The sequence below is a fragment of the Lutra lutra genome, chromosome 3, assembly GCF_902655055.1.
Source record: "Lutra lutra chromosome 3, mLutLut1.2, whole genome shotgun sequence".
Taxonomy (NCBI): Eukaryota; Metazoa; Chordata; class Mammalia; order Carnivora; family Mustelidae; genus Lutra; species Lutra lutra.
Genome location: NC_062280.1, coordinates 137,035,562 through 137,054,755, shown reverse-complemented (window position 1 = coordinate 137,054,755; position 19,194 = coordinate 137,035,562). Strand labels below are relative to the sequence as shown.

Sequence of the window (19,194 nt, the reverse complement as noted above, 5' to 3'; positions counted from 1 at the left end):
AAACATTGACTTCCTGACCCCTACCTGTTCTAGGTTAGGTCTCTTCTTGAAGTTCTAAACCATCGTGTCCCCAGGACTTGGATCATCTTGTGCCTTTACTGGAGGTTTTGAAAATTTTGCTTAGTATGCAAAGCTCACACATCTGTTTGCCAACTTCCAGTCTTGGTTCCTGCCTGAAGGCATTTTTGCCTTCTCTTAGTGAATGCCTGATGATCTCTTAATTTCATGCTGCTTTGTATTATAACTTAACTTTAATGCCTGCAGTTATATTGTAAATATATCATTGGGAAAAAGTTTTTCTTGAACTATGGATCTTTTCTATTTTAGCTTTCTGTGTTTTCACAGTGTGATAATGTTTATATTAGTATAACTATAAAGATCTGTGATGGTTTTATTTTCTGGAGATGGTCACAGTATCTTATTCTTTCTCCATTTGTTGAATGATTATTGGATTATTGGTGTAACGAATGTTTACAGGATGTTGTATTAGATGTATCTGAATGATAGAAAATTATTTCAAACATGGATCCTGTAGGGAGATGAGGTATGACAAGTAAATAACTGTATAATACACTGTAGAAAGGGTTATGTGCCTTCAAGAAAAATTGAGTTCTGTGTTGGCTATTGAGATGGACCTTGAAAATGGGATGTTAGTCTCCCAAGATTTCATTATAAAATTTTCAAATGTTAAGCAAAGTTGAAAGAATTCTCCATTGAACACCTATATACCTGCCACCTAGTTTCTACGACTAACATTTTATTGTACTTGCTTCACTGTGTATCTGTAGTTGGCACATCCATTTTTCTATCCATCATATTATTATGCTTTTAAAGATTCCATTTATTTATTAGAGAGAGCACAAGAAGAGGGAGAAACAGGCTTGCCAGTGAGTGGGGAGCCTGATGTGGGGCTCAGTCCCAGGTCTCTGGGACCATGACCTGAGCTGAAGGCAGACACTTAGCTGATGGAGCCACCTGCGTGCCTCCCATCAGATTATTTTTTAAATTGATTTTCTAAATGATGGTTTGGCATTCATAAAGGCATGCAAGTAGGGGAGCATCAGTTTCTCTGAGTGATATGTAAAACCTAGGAAGTTTGAAAAAGTATAGGTAGACTTGTCAGATTGAAATTGGACTTGGTATATAGTATGAAAATAATGTTACAGAGGTGCCTGCATGGTTCAATCATTAAGTGTCTCCCTTGGGCTCAGGTCATGATCCCAGAGTCATGGGATTGAGCCTCACATGGGAGCCCCACTTTGGGCTCCCTGCTCAGCAGGAAGCCTGCTTCTCCCTCTCCCACTCCCCCTGCTTGTGTTCCCTCTCTCACCATGTCTTCTATCAAATAAATAAATAAAATCTTAAAAATGTGGCCGCTGCTGGTAGTAGTAAGAGAAATTTTATTAAAGTAATGTAATCATTCAAGATAGATTTGCCTTTTCAAAAGATGTTACTTGTTAGGAGAAGAAAATCTAACTGAATTTAGTGGAAGCAAACCTAGGGAAATAAAGATATTGGGGTCATTGGTTTAAACACATTGGGAGCTCCCAGCTATTGGGGTTTCCACAGATTGTTCTACTTTTCTAAGGACTTGAGTTTCCCCCCCACAACAGCAGGGACAAGACATGAGAGAGAGGCAGAGCAGAGTGGTTCTTTGTGTTTCCAGGCTGAGGGTGGTGAGGGGTTCCCTATGGCCTGCAGCAACTCAACACAACTGAGCATCAGGGCTGGAAGCAGTGCCTGGAGGGGCTAATGCTCTTGGAGACCCCAGGAGTGTGACCACCTACCCGTGGCTCTGACTCCAGCTATCTAGCGACATTTATGCTAGCAAGGAGGACCTCAAGGCCTTCTTGTGGTCTAGTCTAAGCATTTCTAACTAAATCTTGTTCTCTTCTTTTCGTTTTCCACTTAAATTGACAGTTGACTTTTTTTGGCAGATGGTATCATTCAGGGACCCCAGAGAACCCACCATGACTTGTGTGAACCGCTGCCCCCACTGATTTATTAGTTCCTTTTGAAAATGAAGTAATGTGTTTGATATGTTTGTCTCTTTTTCCAAATATGTCTTCAGACCTTAAGTAAGGTAATGTAAATGTAAATAACAACTTAATATATAATATATAATATGTGGTATATAATATATATTATATAATATATATAATATACACTATTATATATAATAGAAAATACATATATTATATATAATAGATGTTGCCACAAATGATTATTTATGATCTTCATTTATCCTACTTAGCGTGAATGTTTCTACTTTTCTCTGCAGAAATGTTAATGTGTTTGGTAATGTGATGCTGCCTGAGATCCTGCCAGGGGAGTTTTAGTAATACATGGCAGTAATATATGACACAGCACTTAGTATCTTATAAAAATAAATTAAGAAATCCTAAGTTCTGAACACATCTGCCCAAGGGTTTCAGACAGGGGAGTAATTAAATTTAGGACAAAACTTGATAATTAATGATAGAGGGTATAAAGTCATAGTCATGTAGTTGTTTTATTTTTAACTTAGTTTTTTTTTTTTTAAGATTTTATTTATGCATTTGACAGAGAGAGAGAGAGAGAGATCACAAGCAGGCAGAGAGGCAGGCAGAGAGAGAGAAAGAACCAGGCTCCCTGCTGAGCAGAGAGCCCAACATGGGGCTCCATCCCAGGACCCTGAGATCACGACCTGAACCAAAGGCAGAGGCTTTAACCCACTGAGCCACCCAGGTGCTGCTTAACGTAGTTTTTTTTTTTTTTTTTTTTGATAAATGAAAAGTATACATATTTAATATATAGTTTCCTTGATAATTTAAATTTTTAGACTATCTTGTTTTTGTACTTAGATGGTCTTATTTTTCCTTCAAAATGACTGACAAGAGCTTTTTACTAAGAACAAGAGAACTATGAACCCTGTCGCTTCCTTTCTATTCACAGGTTGTGTATTATTTTTAATTCTCTGCCAGAATCTTTTTAAGCTACTTGTCCACTTTGTGAGTTACTTTACCTAAAACTGGAAAACATAATTTTAAAAATTTATATAAGCAGACCCTTAGATGCTTCAATACTCCACGGTTCTCTGAAAGTGAAACAGTAAACCCTTCCAAGAGTTAACTCTTCTTTTGGCATTCCTTAGGAATGTCCTTTCAGGATATGTGACATAATGGGTGTGATCCTCTGACATAATAAAGCTAATGTTTATATAGTGGATTACATTGTACCAGGTGCTGCTCTAAGTGATCTATAAATATTAATCTGTTTAATCTTCATAAAAACCTTTTGGTTTGGATTTATTATTTTGTCACTTTCAAGGGTGAGGAAATGGAGGCACAAAATTACGTAATTTGCCCTAAGTCAATGGTGGTTAAGTGGCTAAACCACTACTGGTGCTTGATTGGCTTTTTCCATTATTCTGTACTGCCTCCCGTACAGTCAACCGTCAACTCATGTATTACACAATATAGAGCTTTTAGAGTGAAAGAAGTTATAGTATTTCCTCCTCATCTCACTGGTTTATCTTGTGCTGTCCACCCCTCCTGAGAGACACATAACCCACTTTGGAATCCACTGGCTCAGGCATAAGCATGATTCAGCCAATATAAGGGAGCCTTGTTTTGTGCACAGAAAATCTCAACTGCTTATCCAGGTGACTTTGCTCCATTTGCTGCTTTTAGTTACTCACTCTTGTCTATAGAAACTTTCTTATAAGCATGTTTTGCTTAGTTGCTTTAGTTTTTGAGCAAAATGTCTTCCAGGTGTGAATATTTCAGGGGCAGTATTCTTTCAGATAGTATTTTTTTTAAAGATTTTTTTATTATTATTATTATTATTATTGACAGAAAGAGAGAGATCATAATAGGCAGAGAGGCAGGCAGAGAGGGGGAAGCAGGCTCCCCACTGAGCAGAGCGCCTGATGTGGGGCTGAATCCCAGGACCCTGAGATTACGACCAGAGCCAAAGGCAGAGACTTAACCCACTGAGCCACCCAGGCGCCCCCCAACCTTTTTTTTTTTTTTTTAAGATTTTATTTATGTATTTGACAGACAGAGATCACAAGTAGGCAGAGAGGCAGGTAGAGAGAGAGGAGGAATCAGGCTCCCTGTTGAGCAGAGAGCCTGATGTGGGGCTTGATCCCAGGACCCTGAGATCATGACCGGAGCCAAAGGCAGAGGCTTAACCCACTGAGCCACCCAGGCACCCACTTTCAGATAGTCTTGAGGCATGTAAACAAATCTCCCTTTTCCTATTTCAGACAAATTTTGCTCATTCAGAATTAATATCCTCTATAGTAGCCTGAAAGGTATTTATCCTGGCTAACAGGTTTGTTATGCAGTGTGAGTACGTGTACGGACATTTAACCAGGGCAAAACAAAACAGCTTTCATTCATGAAGTAAGAGTATTTGGAATATTGGTCATTTGCTCTTCATTTCTAAAAAAGGATGACTACCCACCATTAGCATTGACATGGTTGGAACTGGAGGAGATTATGCTAAGTGATATTTCAAGCAGAGAAAGACAATTATCATATGGTTTCACTTATATGTGGAACCTAAGGAATAGCATGGAGGACATTAGGAGAAGGAAAGGAAAAAAGAAGGGGCATGGTTTGGGGGAGTTGGGGGATGCTTTAGCCCAGTGATGGGTATTAAGGTGGGCTCGTATTTCAATGAGCACTGGGTGTTATACTCAAACAATGAATTATGGAACACTACATCAAAAACTAATGAAATACTGTATGGTAACTAATATAATTAAATAAATAAATTAATTAATAATAAAATAAAAAATGAACTACAGTTATCTAATGACTTTCCATTTGCTTAGTATTTACATCAAAGTTCTTGGTAGAAAGCTTCAGGGAACAGATAGAATTACTTCAAGGTATTTTTAAAAATTTGCCTTATTAAATTGGTTAATTGCTTTGAGTGATTTCCTTTGTTTCCTGTTCAATTAATTTGGTTTAGAAATAAAAGGGTATAAGGTGTAGCTTAAATGTTTCTTTATTTTTTATTACTGATTGTCCTACAAGTCATGATTTTACTTCCAAGGGAAAAGGGCACAACATTTCAAAATGTAAATTTTGACATTAAGATTCATGCTTTTGGGACGCCTGGGTGGCTCAGTTGGTTAAGCGGCTGCCTTCTGCTCAGGTCATGATCCCAGTGTCCTGGGATCGAGTCCCGCATAGGGCTCCTTGCTCGGCAGGGAACCTGCTTCTCCCTCTGCCTCTGCCTGTCTCTCTGTCTGCCTGTGCTCGCTCGCTCTCTCTCCCTCGGTCCCTGACAAATAAATAAATAAATAAAATCTTTAAAAAAAAAAAAAGATTCATGCTTTTACTAAAACTTGATTTTTTTTCTGGCCACTACTAATTGGAATTTTTGTTTTTTGGTTGACAACTAACTCTATATATTTATGTAAATTATATTTATATGAAGTAAACAAGAGTTAAGAAAGAATAACAGAAAGATTCTTAGTATTTACAGTTCTGCCTTTTGTGGTCTTAATATGAACATAAGGATAAACTATGCATTGGCTTTACTTTCAATTGAGATTTCTCAGTGGTAGAATTTCCAGTCGATTTTTCAAAAATAAATCACTAACCTTTTTTAACTCAGAGAGGCTTTAATATAAGCGTCCCAGAGCTTTGCAAGCATGGGAGGCTTAGTGTCTGAATAGCTCCAAAGCGTAAGGACAAAGCAGGCCCATTGTTCTTCCATCTGAAGAGCTGTAGTGTGATCTGAAGACACAGAACCAATATTGTGTTCAGTTGGACCTCTGGATGGAACATAATTACCACACCTCAGTTGATGTTGGTCCAGCATGGTGGTTTGTAATGCCACACTCCTGTGAAAATCCCAGAGACTTTTAATTGCTATGAAGAACACATATTCCATGACTCACTCCAAAGATTGCACCACTTGGATTACCTGAGAATGTATTTGCCCTATGTGCTCTCCTTATGTCTTTGTAGTGCTTTCTATACCTTTGACTGTATCGAGTTTTGTCCATAAAGCATGAAGAAAGACTTTTATACAGAGGGTGTTTTTGTGCCTAGGGGTGCAATGACTTGAGTCTTGAGGTTGGATGGGTACTGATAGAGAAGGGTCTTAAGATAATTTTTTATAGGGAACTGTTTATTCAATCTGGCAGTGATTCAGTATATTCTTGGAAGAGCTGTTTGCATGTGTCAGTCAGTAAAAACTGTTCTGGGAGTATTTTGTATGTATTTTGAAGCTCTGTTACGTGCATCCCCATTTAGTGTTGTCAAGCTCCTTGGTTAATTGATCCTTTTATCATTATGTAATGTCTCTTTATCCCTGGTAATATTTCTTCTTCTGCAGTTTACCCTGTATGATGTTAATATAGCTACTCCAGGTTTCTTTTAATTCATGTTCACACGTATAACTTCTCTCATCTGCTTACTTTTAACCTATTTGTATATTATATTTAAGGTAAGTTTTTTTATTAAAAATTTTTTTAATTGGATATAGTCAACACACAATGTTACATTCATTTCAGGTATACAACATAGTGATTTAACTTCTCTATGTATCATGCTAGGCTCATCACAAGTGCACTTACCATCTGTCACCATACAATCCTATTACAATATATCATTGACTATCTGGGTAGTTTTAGGTCTGTTTCATCTGTTCTTTGTTTCTTTTTCCTCTTGTTTCTGCCTTCTTTTGTATTAATTGAATATTCAATTTTAAGGTTTATACCTTATATATTTTTTAGTGGCTTATACCTTAAAATATTTTTAAGGTGGTTGTCCTAGAGTTTGCAGTATATATCTTTGACTTTTCTTGATCTGCCTTTGAATCATCTACCTTTTCTTGATCTATCTAAGCAATAATATTTTGTTTCACATGTCATATAAGGACCTTATTAACAGTATATTTCTAACTCATTAATCCCATTCTTTGTGTGATTGTTCTCATAAATTTTACTTTATATATGCTGTGAACACATAATACTAGTTTCCTTTAGCAATTCTATTTTAGAGCATTTAAAAATAAGAAAAAAATGAATTTTACCTTTACCTTTATAAATGCCATTTCCAGCACTTTTCAGTTCTTTGTACAGATGCAGGGTTTTTGTTCTGGTATCATATTCCTTCTGCCTGAAGGATTTTCTTTTAACATTTCTTCTGGTGAACATCTCCAGTAATTAATTTTATTCATTTTTGTTTCTCTAAAAAGTCAATTTCTCCTTAATTTTTGGAAGATACTTTATCTAGATATAGAATTCTGGTTTGGTCATTTTTTTCTTTCATTACTTTAGAGTTATTACTCCATCATCCTTGGCTTGCATGACAAGAAGCCTACTGTATTTCTAATCTTTATTCTTTTGTATGCAATGTGTTTCCACCTTCCACCTTCCCGCCTGCCACAGCCTTCAAAGTTTTCTGGTTTTGGTTTTTAACTGTTTAAATATAGTGTGTTTAATTTTTTGTTTATTTGGGATTTTTTTTGTATTTATCCTACCTGGTGTTTTCTGAGCATCTTGATTTAACTTAGTATCTTTCATTCATTTAGGAGAATTCTTGGTCTTTATTTGATTCTCTTTTTTTCTTCTGGGATTCTAGTAACGTGAATGATAGACTCTTTGATATTGCCCTCCAGCTCTTGGGTATACTATTCTTTTTTATTCACTCCTTCTTTTTGATCTTTGTGTCTCAGTCTGAGTGATTTCTACCGACCTACATTCAAATTTATTCTTTATTTCCTCAGCTGCATTGAATCTACTGATGAGCGTTCTCTTAGAAAGCATTCTTCATCCTTGTTACCATGTTTTTCACTTCTAGCATTCCATTTGCCTCTTCTCAATTTACAAATCTCTAATGAAATTTTTCATCTGTTCATCTTGCCAACCTCTTCCACTAAAGTCTTTAATATTAATCATAGCTATAATAATATTAATCATAGCTATTATAAGTTCTCTCTCTGATAGTTCCAATATCTGGGTCACATTAGAAGCTGGTTTCTTGATTACTTTATCTCCTGATAGTTTTTTTTCCTTGCTTCTTTGTCTCATAATTTTTGGTTGAAAGTTGGACATTTTAATTTAGAACTGTAGACACCAATTAATAGTATTTGTGTGAGGAAATGGGCATACCCTGTTTTTGCTAGGCCTTTAGTGTGGGGATTGGGTCAATGTACTAAGGAATTAAGCTGTGTTTGGGGTTTTGCTGTTGCTATGGCCATCCTCGGGACATGACAGAGTTTAGAATTTTCTAATGTTCCTTTGCAGTTAGAGTAGGAGTTGGCTTACCAGAGGATTTTCCTCCATGCTTCTGTTGCACCCTCAACTGAGGCTTGAGCCTGCACATAAGAGAGGTTTTTCACCTGTCACTCTTGCCCTTGCCCTAGCAGTAGGTTGTTGTTATTGATACTTGGAAATTACTAGCATGCTGCAGGGTAGGCGTTGGGTGATGGGAGCTAGAGAGCTTTTTCTTGTTCCAGTTCATCCTTAGTCTTAGACAGATGCTGTGCCCCTGAGTCTCAGAGATGGGGCCTTCTTGATGATCTTGCTCCTCTCCAGTGATAGAAACTCTCTAATAGTCTGGCCCCAGTATTTTTTTTGCTCCTTCCAGGGTGAAGGATTTCCTTTTTTTTCCATCCCTTAGAAGCACTGTATCTCAACTGGTGCTCTCAAAATGACAGGGCTTCTGCTTTGTCCCCAGTGGTTGAGGCTCTTGTTGGGAGAGCAGATGGGGAGAAGGATCCAGGTAAGGTTTGTGTGTTTCCCACAGTGCCACTCCTTCCAGCCTCAGACCTCCACCACAAGGGAGGCTTTCTCTGGTCTTGCACCTACCCTCAGTCCTTCTTGTGAGCATTTGGTGAGATCCATGAAGAAGAGCCTACAAGTGGGTACAAATTCCCATTGGGTTTGTGGCTCCCAGGGCTTTTGTATTCTCATGCTAGCCCACACTGGGCTTCTAGCAGTTCATTATATTTTTAGATGACTTCTCACCAGCTTGTATGAGGCCTGGTGTCTACCCCAGGAAGCTGGGTTTGCATCCTGTCTTTCCTTAGAGGAGCCTGACTTTCCTAACATTTCAGGCCATTTGGTTGCCCTGTGACCTTTGCTCTAGGATAGGTTCCAAAAGGTTAATATTTTGTAAATTATACAGCTTTCTTTTGTTTTAAGGCTTATTAAACACTCTTTCCAGCTTTCCACATCTTTGGGCATGTTTTTATTTACTGACTTCAAGGCCTGAGATTTGAGTTTGCTGCTTCATTTGGGTGCAGTTAAATTCTGATTCTCAAATGAACTAGCATTAAAAGCATGGCTAATGTCCTTGCAGAAACTTGGGGACTGTGGCAGCTATGGAGCCAATGTAGTACCACGTGTGGGGATGCTGTCAGAGAGCAACACTGCATGTGCCTGACTTCCTTCCCCTCCAGACCTGGCTGCCCTGGAATGTCCTTGGAGACCTCCCTGTGTTCCCTGGAGGAGTGTGCTGGTAGGTACCTTCTTTATTTGGGCATCTTTCCCCAGAGGGACTGTTGAACCTATGCCCACCTGAAAATCAGCAACCTGAATTCATTGACATTCTCTTAGTACTGCTGGCTTTACTGAGACTGTGTTCATTAGTGTGTCTCTGACTGGGAGTATCTCGTCAGTGAGATGACAGGGGATTGACCAATGTGGAAGATAAGGCAACGAGAGGCAAATTATCTAAATTAAAGATTCAGACATCTGAAAGCATTTTTAAAAATACAAAAACAGGGGGATGATCATTTCTTCCTAAGATATTTTTTATTTTATTTTGTTTTCTTATTTATCCTTCCTTTACTTCTCCCCACCAAAATTGCAGAAGAACATATCATCTCAGAGAAGCCTGAGGGGACTATGTAGACCATTATTTGTCAAAATGGGGCAAGTCACCCCATCTTATCTTCTGAAGGCCCTATGTTTACTACCCCTACCTAGGGGGAGAAGGTGGGGAGATTTCTTCTCGTCATCACCTAGAGAGTGGCCTTTCCTTCATCCTTTCAACATCTTGGAGGCACTCAGTAGGTGCTCCATGAGTATTTGATGTAAATGGTTTATAGATGTGATGCTGACATGGCTTAGTTTGGTTTGCTTCAGCTTATGGAGTTGAATTCCATTCATCTGCTACAGGTCACAGTAATAAGAATCCTTGCTCTTCCCACATACCATCTCACCAACTGATCTATAGCCAGTCCCTGCACTTAATTTGCCAGCCTTTGCTCTGTTCCTGACCCTAAGATAAAGTCTTCTGTCACTTCTTCCACTCTCCAATTCAAGGTTAGAAAACCGTCCCTAGTTCCTTGTCCATTGAGGTCTGGAGGAGTCAGATGGTTTTTTGTGTTTGGATCTCAGAGCATCTTTTAGCCGAAACTACCTGGCAGCAACATCTTGGCCAGTGTCCCTGCCTGTGGCCGAAGAAATTCATTCTTTCTAGCTCATTTTTCCAGCCAGTGCTGGGCCTTGTTCCCTTCATTCCAGCATCCTGAGGGTGTTCTTCTTCTGTTTTTCATCAGACTTAGGCTCTTCTGCTAGCCCTCAGTCTGCCCTGCTTCTTTCATAATCCCTTGGCCACACCCTGAATCTCTTCTTTCTCTGGTTATAGCTCATATTATTTTCTAAGGGTCTCTTCTCCATCTACTCTTTGTTCATAAGTCTCCCTCACTTTCACAGCTCCTTTCTTGGGCATAACTACCTTCAAATACACCCATGCCTCTCAATTCTGGGATGTCATGTTGTGTTAAGATATTCCATCTAGGGCACCTGGGTGACTCAGTTGGTTAACCGTCTGCCTTCAGCTCCGGTCCTGATCTCAGGGTCCTGGGATCGAGTCCCACATCGGGCTCCCTGGTCAGCAGGGAGTTTGCTTCTCCCTCTTTATCCCCTGCCCCCACTTGAGCTCTCTCTCTCTCAAAAATAAATAAAATCTTTTTAAAAAGATATTCCATCTAGAGTTCCATAATGAATGAATGAATGAATGAATGAAATTGAATTTGGTCAATTGTCACTGACGTCTACTGTATCTTTAGAAATGACAACAATATCAACCTTTTACTGACCATCTGCTATGTGCTAGCACTTTAAATACATTATCTCACTTATTTGGGATGCTGTAGCATAGAGAGGGTAACTGACCTACCCAATATCAACAAGCTAGAAAGCAGAGGACTAGATCTGACCCATACTAAGCTACCTATCTTGAATATCTTGCCTTTCTACACAGGCCAGTTTAATTTTCTGGAAGCATCCACAACCTAGAATTAATAATCATTTTTGAGGATATGTGAAATTATTTCATGTTCTGATGTCCTAATTCTTTAATACAAGGTGGGAACTAGAAAGTTATAAAATAGCAAGAAGGTTAAGTGCTATAGGCATGCCTACTTCTAATGTAAGTGGTCCTTAGAGTAATGTTTACGTGGATAAAAATGATCATTTCCAAGTGTTCTTCTTCCTATTTAATCTATTTCACATTCTTTGGAAATGTTAAAATCTGTTCTCAGGCTGCTTAGCATCAAGAAATCTCCTTTACTTCAGGTGAAGGAGGGAGCCGGTGAAGCAGAGAGGGCTAAGGTTAGCAGCTCTCGGGCTTTTCTCCAGCCATGTTTTTGAGGAGCCAGCCCCAGTGAAGGCTAACAGCTAAGTAAAGAGGTCCATCATGCACAGGTGCATTGCTGCTCCCTATGGACATAAGCCACCACTGCACACGAAGAAGTGACAAGTCAGGAAACAAATCTTTCACCATCCAACGGTGTTCATTTGGTTGCAAGTTAGGAGTTTTGTTTGTCTTTGAAAGAATGTCTGCATCAAGTTCTATGTTAGTTTGACCGTCTTATTCAAACAGGAGTGGGAGAATCCATCGCCATTACACCCACGTTCCATCCAGTGGGATATTGATCATTTTCCTATTCCCTTTTTAAGTGAATTAACCTACCATTTATCGGATACCAACTGTGTGTAAGTTATTGCGACTGGGGCTAGGAATATCTAGATAAGACATGTTCCTGTCTGGAAGGTGCTAATGACATAGTTGCTCAGAAGGCATGTAAAAAAGGCATAATATACAGTACAGTATAGAACCTGCAGTGAGAAAGGTATCCACAGCTTGCTTGGGAAACTTGCAAGGGTGGAGATTCATGCTGGGAACACCTTCTTTCTTGGAGGTGGTGATATTTGAGCTAAAGTGTGAAAGCAGAATAGGTGCCACCTAGGTGAGCTAAGTGAGAAAGGGAACTTCAGCAAAGGGAGCCATGGATAAAAGCACAGAAGAAGATGGCACATTAAGAGACCCAGAGAACTGAAATTAAGGTATCTAGAGCATAGCGTGCCAGGAGGGAGTGGTAAAAATGAACCTGAGCAGGTGGCAGGAGTCAGATCCTGAGGGGCCTTGAAGGTTTGGCCTGTATTTCAGAGGGATGCCTCTCAGCTGTAGTGTGGAGAATACATCAGAAGGGCTAGGAGTGGCAGCAGCAAGGCTATTAAGTTTTTCAGCAACCCAGTGAAAAATGAATGGCCGTAGGGATACAGAGGAGAAAAGGACTCAAAGACTCTGGATATGGTGAGTGATGAAGAGGGAAGAATCAAAGGTGAAAACCAGGATTCTAGTACTGGCAACTGCGTGGACACTTGTGCCATTTCCTTGAGATTGGATATATTGGATGAGGCACAGAATCTGGGGGAAACTTGATGAGTCCTGGGCATGTGGAGGTGAAGGTATTGGTAGGACATCAGTGGAGAGAGCAGAGCTAATGGACCCAGGTTGAGATTTAGATCTCCTTGCTCCAAAATTCCTGTTCTTCTTCCGAAGTGAGTACTATCATTGAAACCAAGAAGAGAAAAAGTCAGAGGAAGTGTTGGGCAGTAGCCTATACTGCAGAGGTCAAGGAATATCCAGACAAAACTTCTTTGAATTTAGCTATTAGGTGATTAATGACATTAGCAGAAGCCATTTCACTGGAATCCTGGAGGCAGGTTGCAGGAATCAGAGGTGATGTGGAAGCAGTAAGTCAGCAAATGCAGACTCCTTTTTCTGTAAGTTTGGCTAGGAAGACCAGGAACAAGATATGAGAGTTCTAGAAAGTTCTTCTTAAAGTAAGAAGAGCTCGAACATGTTTCTGTGGAGCTGCATAGAAGAGAAGCTGGAGATAATTGGTACAGAGCATTGATCCCCCGGAGAAGGGTGACCTAGAGAGCACTTGGTAGACTTGCCTTTGTAGGAAGATACTTCTCCACTAATTCCATAGGGAAAGAAGTGAATAGAAGTGTGGCTGATCCTAAGTTTATTGGGGAGAAGACAGCAGAAGGAGCTAGGGGAGGGGTACACTTGCCTGATAGCTTCTGTTTTTTTTTCGTGATCTAGTGGAATTCTGAGGAAGAGGGTATGTAGGGTGCTTGGGGAAAGTGGTGAAACCTGTAGGGGATGGAAGCGAGTTGCTTAGGAACCCATTTAACGATTTGCAGGCGGTCAGGTTTGGGGGCTGTCAGTATATAGAGGTGCTGGCCTGCATGGGTATATTATTTTCTCCACCAGGGCTCAGGGCCTGGGTGCAGCAGCTAATAATTCACATGTCTTGTTAATCTAGGGATGGACTTTTGGTATAGAGCAGGGAAAGGGGTATGTCTCAGTACTAGAGGTCAGACAGTTGAGCTTATTGGCAGGAGAATGGTTTGTGTGATGGATCGTGAGTGTGGGGTAAGTGTAATAATGATGAGTAAGTGAGAGGGGAGGATACTGCTCAAAAGTGAGCTATGAAGTTTAAGATTTTGGAAGAGGAGCAGTTGCAGACAATGGGAAGGTATGATATGTTGAATGGACAGTGACGTTGCCCAGATAGGCCTTGCTAGGGGATGATGAGGAAGACTGAGACCCGGGTGCTAGAGACTGATGGCTGCCATGAGGTTGGGAGATGACAGTATTGAGAGGGGAGTAGGTGGATGGTTTGAGTAGATGGCATGGGTATCAAAAGAGTAGAAGACACCTTGGATATTACCCTTAGTGACATATTTATGGATATATTTTTCCTCAGGGAAGGGAAACGAATGCAAAAATAAACAATTGGGACTGCACCCAAAGAAAAAGTTTTTGCATAGCAGAGGAAACCGCCAACAACACAAAAGGGCAACCTACTGATTGGAAGAAGATACTTGCAAATGATATGTCCAGTAAGGGGATAATATCCAAAAAATATAAAGAACTTTTCCAACTCAACACCACATAAGCAATCCAATTAAAAATGGGTGGAGGATATGAATAGATGGTTTTCCAGAGAAGACATAGAGATGGCCAACAGGCCCATGCAAAGGTGTTCAGCATCACTAACCATCAGGGAAGTGCAAATAAAAATGGCGATGAGATATCAACCTCACAGTAGTCAGAATGGCCAGTATGAAAAAGACAAGAAATTATAAGTGTTGGTGAGGATGTAGAGAAAAGAGAACCCTCGTGCACTGTTGGTGGGAATGTAAATTGGTGCAACCACTGCAGAAAATAGCATGGAAGTTCTTCAAAAAATTAAAAATGGAAATACCATATGATCTAATAATCCATGACTGGCTGTTTACCCCCAACATGAAAACACTAATCCTAAAAGATATATGCACCCCTAGGCTTATTGGAGCATCATTTACAATAGCCAAGCTGTGGAAGCAACCCAAGTGCCCATCAATAGCTGAATGGATAAAGAAGAGATGGTGTAAATAGACAATGGAATATTGCCCAGCCATAAAAAGGATGAGACCTTGTCATGTGCCACAACATAGATGGACCTAGAGGGTATTATGCTAAGTGAAGTGAGTCAGAAAGAGAAAGACAAATACCATACAATTTCATTTATTTGTGGAATCTAAAAACAAAGCAAAACAAATAAAAAACAGACTCTTAAACACAGAGAATAAACTGGTGGTTGCCTGAACGAAGTGGGTGGGTTGGATGGGCAAAATAAAGGAGATTAGGAAGGACAAACTTATAGTTACAAAATAAGTAAGTCATGGAGATGCAGTATATATAGACAGATAGATTTTTTAAAGAATTAATTAAAATTAAGATTGATCAATTAAAAGAATTTTTGTATGGAGGTAAAAGAGTTAGTTGAAAATGGCAATCAGGAATGGGGAGAGTGAGGAGCTGTCCCTGCTGCTGGTCCCGTTTGCTTAGAAACAAAGTATGTGTCACAGCTTCCACCCAAGAGGGTAGGCAGTGGGAGGTCATGGTCATGGACATGACACAGAGAACTGGTGCTGGTAAGACTGTGCAGGAGGTGGCTGGAAGGGCTTGCAAGGTGGACAGTGACAAGGAGGAAAGTGAGGGGAGGGTGGTAGCATTAGCTGGTCTCAGGTTCCCAAGTGTTTCAGTGGCAGGACAGGCTGCACCCCAGGTGGCATCTGAGGCTTGATGAGACATTTTGATGACCCTGGACAAGCCAGTTGGAGAAAACAGGGAAGAAAAAAAAAAAAAAAAAACAAATCAATAGTCCCATGGAAGGAAGCAAGGGGAGTGGACAGCTGGAAACAGACTGAGAAGCAGAGGCTTCAACCCTCAGGAAAAGACAGTTCCTGGTTATTAAATGTGAGTTGCATTACATTGCCTAAAGACTGATTTTCACCTATTAATTTCTCAAGATACAAAATTTAGGTACGACCTATCTGAACTACTTTGCATTACAGGTTTTAAACTTGGTAGAATTTCCTGCTGTGCATCTCAAAGTACATTGAACTATAGCTATCCAGGGTTTACCTTATCTTAAGCGAAAACCTTGATTTTACCAGGAAACTTTCCTTATGCTGCTGCTTAGTGGAACGTTTGAGACACGTTGTCAGCAGGAGCTGGCGAGCCCAGGGGTCACCCCGATCGATCGTGGTTTATCTGCTCACCTCCTCTCTGTGGGTCCTGTGTTCTGGTCTGCTTTAAGCTGCCAGCAGGGACGAGTGCCTAAGGCCAGAAATCCGAGTCCCTGTTCATTCTTTCTAGAACTGCCAGAGCATCAGAGCCAGCCGCTCCCAGCCGTAAAACCACGAGGAGCCCTACTAGGGAATACCCATCTGTTCTTTCTTTCCTCGTAGCTCTCCAGCCATCCAGCGCGTCTCCTCTTCAGCCCCAGGGCCCCGGGAAGTCCAACAACGTCGTGACGGTCACGGGCATTTCCCTGTGCTTGTTCATCATCCTCGCCACGGTGCTCATCACGCTGTGGCGGAAGTTCGGCCGCGCCCCCAAATGCAGCACCCCGGCTCGCCACAGCTCCATCCACTCCCCCAGCTTCCAGAAGAACTCCGACGAGGAGAACATCTGCGAGCTGAGCGAGCAGCGCGGGAGCTTCTCGGACGGGGGCGACGGGCTGGTGGGGGGCCCCAGGGACGCAGGCATCCCCCTGACCTACAGGCGTGGTGGGCCGCTGTCCGCGGAGGACGACGCCTCGGGCAGTGAGAGCGTGCAGTCCAGCGCCCAGAAGATCATCCCTCCGCTGTTCAGCTACCGCCTCGCCCAGCAGCAGCTCAAGGAGATGAAGAAGAAGGGCCTGACGGAAACCACCAAGGTGTACCACGTGTCCCAGAGTCCCCTGACCGACACGGCCATCGACGCGGCCGCTGTCCCCCCCTTGGACCTGGAGGGCCCCGAGGAGGCTGTGGCCAATAAGTTCCGGCTCAAATCCCCATTTCTGGAGCAGCCGGCCGTGGGGGTAGTGGCCAGGCCCCCCTCCAGGCTGGACCTTCCGGTCTGTGCCGCCAGCTGCGCGGTCAGCCCCAGCCAGACCGTGATCCGCAAGTCCGCCCTGAGGCACGCGGGCGGCAGAGGGGCGCTGCCCGAGAGGAGCCACCCCAGGGGCTCCCACTTCAGGAGGACCGCGAGCTTCCACGAAGCCAGGCAGGCGCGGCCGTTACGGGAGCGGAGCATGTCCACCCTGACCCCACGGCAGGCCCCGGCCTACGGTTCCAGGACGCAGACCTGGGACCAGGCGGAAGAGCGATCTCGGCCTCAGAGTCGAGGCGCTGCTCCGTCCCCTGAGAAACCAGACCATTTCCACGGGGTAGGTACAACCAGAGGTCCATTAAGCCCTCCCCCTAAATCCTACAGCCTGGGGCCGCCCGCGAGGAAACCAGACCTGGGGGATTGCCAGGCAGGATTCATGGCGGGCGGTGAGAGATCGGAGCTGCACAGAGCCCGGAGGGGCCCGTCCCCCAGTCACAGGAGTGTCTCGAGGAAGCAGCCTTCTCCCACGGCCCCCAAAGAGAGCTACCAGAGGGTGAGCCCTCTGAGCCCTTCTCAGTGTAGGAAAGACAAGTGTCAGAGCTTCCCAGCCCAGCCTGAGTTCGCCTTCTATGACAATACGTCATTCGGCCTCACCGAGGCAGAGCAGAGGATGCTGGACCTCCCAGGCTATTTTGGGTCGAATGAAGAGGATGAAACCACAAGTCACTCAGCGTGGAGAAGCTGGTCATCTAGACCCAGATCAGCCTGGGACTTCACAGAACTGGGGTCCTTTGCCTGGCTCCTGGTATCAGCGGCTCACAGTGTTCTATGGACTGTATGATGTAGCTTATTTGTACATTAGGATGGGGGGGGGGGTAACTCAAGTGTTCATACGTGTTTTAATTCATAAGGAAGAAGTTACTTAGCCTGAACTTTTCCCTTTGTTATCCTAGTTCCCTTGGTTTATTACTAATAAGTACAATAATAAAATTTAAACAAGAGTGAAATAGGGCTCAGTCTCTCATGTGGATATGAAAGAGGGCAAATGTGACTTTAAGCGTGAAGTGCTTTGAACACTTTCTTGGCAGTGTCCAACATGAAGTAAATTTGGGAGTCTCCACAACAGTAAGGGCTGGAACAAAGTTAACTTGCCAACAGAGCTCTGGATTATAATTTATTAAGTTATAAATACTTAAGAATTTGACTCCTACAGGGGCAATACTGAATGGCTTTCATGTTTAGCTGAAAGGCTGATGATATTCCAGGAGAACTTTCATGCCGGAGTTGGGTGATATCTTCTAAATTTTTTATGCAACAAAGAGTTCTGGTGCCTTGACACAAAATTATGTGAGTTAATTCAGTTTTGGAGAAATAATAAGAAGCTGATTGTTCAGGTAGTGAGTCAACTGAAGACCTAGCCATATACTCATCATTGTTTGGTGCAAAAAGTTTATATTTTAGAAAGGAAAGTATTATCTCCTGAGAGAATCAAATAGAACATGGGCAGTGGATGCTGGCAAAGACACTGCCTGGCATTAGGATGGTGACTATGCGTTCCTGGATCAGACTGGCAGCCAAGACCCTAGAGGGTGTCATCTTGAAACCAGTGTGTTTATGTTTCTAAAGATGACTTTATCATGTTACTCAGACAGTATGGAAAGCAGGTAGACCAGATTGTGATTTTATCGCTAAGTTTTTTAATTGAAAGTATGAAGTAAAGAAGGAACAGAGAAAATAATTCTTTTAGAAACAAATCTTTTGCTTTCCCGTGTGCCTACCACATTTGCCAGGTGAAGAATTTAACATTCAGGGAGGGGAATTAACTCCTGCAGGGATATCTGGATGAACATGGACTCACACTTTTATTCTAACAACCTTTTCCTTTGTACAATGCCATCGCAGCCTTTACAAGTCTTCTCTAACAGCAGGGACTTCAGGAGAAAGCTGGAAGCAAGAAGTCACAGAAAGATGCCTTTACTGGATTTCCTGAAGGAAGGAAGCTTTCTGCTGCTGGATGTTAGAACTGGTCTTGCAACTTGCTTTATTTGGAAGTGAGGGCTAAACAAGGACCTAAAGGCTGGGCTCTTTCCTTGCAGTCTGGCATCAGGTACCCTGTGAGCACTCTTCAATCTGGTGTACTTCCTTTCAGCTCTTGAACCTAATGCCTTATCTGCCTACGCTTGGGTAGCTGCCCTTTCCTTCTTTGTTCACCATGACCTCTCTAGCTGCCACACCCACCTTGCCTTTTACATTGTTTTTCTTCTTCCTTTTAGAATTTATCAGGATGTCAGCCTGCTAGTGAGGTTTCAGGGACTATTGGAGAGAGTGGAATTAGGTGGGACAAAAAAGAATCATAAATGCAAATACTATACCTTTTAAAGTTTCTCTTACATTGTTGTATTACCACTTCATTTGTGCCATTGTTCAAAATTAAAACATACTTCTTTGGGAAATGCCTTAATAATAACTATCTATCTACCTTTCAGGAACAGGAGGAGTAGATTATTCAGTG

At 41.9% G+C, this 19,194-nt stretch overlaps 2 protein-coding genes across 2 annotated transcripts in view; both read left to right on the top strand.

Annotated features, from left to right (window-relative positions):
* Positions 1-19,194, top strand: part of LOC125096359 (28S ribosomal protein S31, mitochondrial-like) — a 764,428-nt gene that overhangs the window by 618,017 nt on the left and 127,217 nt on the right. The gene's annotated exons all lie outside the window — the stretch shown is intronic.
* On the top strand, positions 9,369-17,435 carry LOC125096360 (thrombospondin type-1 domain-containing protein 1-like). Its single transcript, XM_047723268.1, is given in 3 exon segments — positions 9,369-9,470; positions 16,058-17,404; positions 17,407-17,435. Coding segments are annotated over 3 exon segments (1,461 nt in total). The 5' UTR covers positions 9,369-9,385.